At 29.9% G+C, this 2913-nt stretch overlaps 1 protein-coding gene across 1 annotated transcript; it reads right to left on the reverse strand.

The window, feature by feature from the left end:
* Window positions 1-641: 641 nt before the first annotated feature.
* Window positions 642-2672, reverse strand: LOC119665174 (4-coumarate--CoA ligase 1-like). The gene is made up of 6 exons (XM_038074473.1): window positions 2541-2672; window positions 2281-2488; window positions 1889-2222; window positions 1674-1833; window positions 1456-1610; window positions 642-1402 (listed from the first exon to the last, which is right to left on the reverse strand). Exons 1-6 carry the CDS (start codon window positions 2667-2669, stop codon window positions 754-756), a joined length of 1635 nt encoding a protein of 544 aa, XP_037930401.1. The 5' UTR covers window positions 2670-2672; the 3' UTR covers window positions 642-753.
* Window positions 2673-2913: the final 241 nt, after the last annotated feature.

Raw genomic sequence — 2913 nt, forward strand, 5'->3', positions numbered from 1 at the left:
AATGTATATTTTGGTAAAGAAAGTTAAAATATGTAATAATAAACATGTTTTATTTTAAATGAAGTTATATCTTATTTAACTAGTCGATTTACTAAAACTTCCAGATACTTACAATTTGTAATATTTCTGAATAATTTATTTATATCATTATTTCTAGTTTTCCTTAACATAAAAGTTGAAAGTGAAACTCTGCACCATTCCACCATTTACGAAAGTAATTAAATTAGATATTGAACATATCTTCATTACGAATTAAAATTACTTATAGACGTTTTTATTCTTCAATGAATAAAGCTTGTATTTTTGTGTATGCAAACACAAAATAATAAAATTCAAGGTACTCTTTACTCTCCACTTCAAGTACGTACTCGAACAGAACTAACTTGTCAACATATTTTCTATACAGCTCGCCTTATTTATCAACTATTTTCCATTACTCATGTGCATATCTCGCTATCAACAATTACATTTAATCAAAGTTTGAAGGGTATTTTCGGTTTAACTTCTTTGATTCTACATAACTAATTTATTCATTTTCATGTTTTATTTTTTAATTTAATACCTTTAAATTTTGGAATGTGTCAATTGCTATAATTTTTTCTTCATGTACTTTATAAGCTGAGGAATAAGAACTTGGTAAGTTGTTTACTTTTTGTTATATTTGGTATAAATTTTTTTAAATATGTATAAAATCAATTTCCATAACCGCTGTATTTAACATGTAAGCCAAATTTAATTTTTTTTATTAAATGTTCATAATTTTGATTTGGGATTTTTAATCATATCTCTTAGAATTCGTCGCAAAATTTTACCACTCGGGTTTTTAGGGATATCATCAACGAATAACACACCACCCCGTAACCTCTTTGGCGACGAAGTATTTTCTGCTACAAAATCTGCAACTTCTTTTTCAGTGAGTTGTACATTAGCTTGTTTCACCACAAAAGCCATTGGTAACTCTCCAGCCTCTTCATCAGGTTTACCAATAACAGCGGCATCCTTTATTTTTGGATGTGTCAATAGAATTGCTTCAATTTCTGCTGGTGGTACTTGAAAAGCTTTGTACTTAATCAATTCCTTTATGCGATCGACAATAAAGAACTCAAAATCATCATCATAGTAACCAATATCTCCGGTATGTAACCAACCATCTTTTATAGCACCTTGCGTAGCTTTGGTGTCACCTATGTAGCCTTTCATAATACAGTCTCCTTTAAAACAAAGTTCACCACGTTGATTTGCACCTAATATGCGACCAGTTTCAGTATCAATAACTTTTGCATAAACTCCTTTTATGAGCGCACCAACACTGCCAGGCTTATAAGCATCATCATTTTGAACTAATATACTTAAAGTTGATTCACTTAATCCATAACCTTGACGTATGATGGGAACACCAATTCTAAAAGCAAATAATATAATAAGCAACTCAAATTTTTAATGCTTTTATTATACCTTTTCTTGATTTGATCTTCTGTTTCTTTGCTTAGAGGAGCAGCTCCAGATAATAAGACTAATAATGACGATAAATCGTATTTTTCTACTAAAGGATGTTTGGCTAGAAAAACCATCAAAGGTGGTACCATTAAAGCCATTACAATACGATATTTCTACAAATATGTGTACATCATCATCATTTCATCGTATTGAAATATAAAATACAGTGAACTAACCTCTATGGCACCTAAAAACTTTCTTTCTTCAAATCTTGGTAAATATACCAAACATGTACCAAGACAGGAACATGTAATGAGTGTTAAGCATCCAAATGTATGAAACCAAGGAATAACAGTCAGTAAATTGATGTCGTCTAAAGGTATTGCTGTTGATTCTCTACAATGATAACGTAAAAAAATTAATTCTTAATTTGAATTTCATATATACTTACATCTGAGAATCTATCGTAGTCAAAATGTTATTCTGAGTTAGTTGTACACCTTTTGGTAAGCCAGTTGTACCAGAAGAGCATACTATTAAAGCCACATCTTCACTCCTGTTGCAAGATGGAGGATCAAAGTTTCCATTTACGGTAATGTTTTTACTTTCCATTAAATTCTTATAAGAATATACATTAGCTTCTTTACTTTCATGAGCTGATTTGAATGATATCACAATCTTTACAAAAGCATTGTTCTTTGCTACTTTAATAATGCAGTCGATTGTTTGGCTCGAAGCAAAAATAATTTTTGGCTTAGATAAATTAATGGCATGATCGACTTCTCCTAAAATAAAACAAAGTAATCTGTCAACAGTCTTTTGATCCTAGATCGAAAATCTTACGTTCGGAATAAGTCACATTTATGGGCGCCGCAGTAGCATTTAATGCAAAAGTTGCAAAAAGTGCAATGGCGAACTCAACACTATTTTCACTTGAGATAGACACAACGTCACCGCTTTTAACGCCCATACTCGTTAAAATATTAGCTAAACGTACAATCGAATCGTATATAAATTTTGCTGTGTACTCCACACCAGTAACTGCGTCGATCTTTAAAACAAAATATAATAGAATTTTCTATTAATTAAAACTATTAATTTACCATCATAACTTTGTCACCGTAACTCTTGTATTTTTCTAAAACAAAATGTCCTAAGGATCTGGAGCTGTGAGTTTCAGTGTTAAGGACTGGGCCTCCATAGACAATATTGCCTGGTAATAAGGTTGACATATTTATGATGGTATCTGAAAATCATACATTTGGTATTTATATGCAACAATTAATTAATTGAACTTACTCTTTTATAATTACTATAATTATTATTTTATTAAAATTTTTTTTTTTGTATTTCATTTACATATAAGGAAGCTTGTATATGTGCAATAGTTAACTAATTGATCTTAATTTTATGGAGTTTATATTATAAAATTATAAATGAGCCAATTCAATTATGAAGTATATTTTTTTTAGATAA

Source organism: Teleopsis dalmanni, unplaced genomic scaffold (genome assembly GCF_002237135.1).
Source record: "Teleopsis dalmanni isolate 2A unplaced genomic scaffold, ASM223713v2 unscaffolded_contig_3762, whole genome shotgun sequence".
Taxonomy (NCBI): domain Eukaryota; kingdom Metazoa; phylum Arthropoda; class Insecta; order Diptera; family Diopsidae; genus Teleopsis; species Teleopsis dalmanni.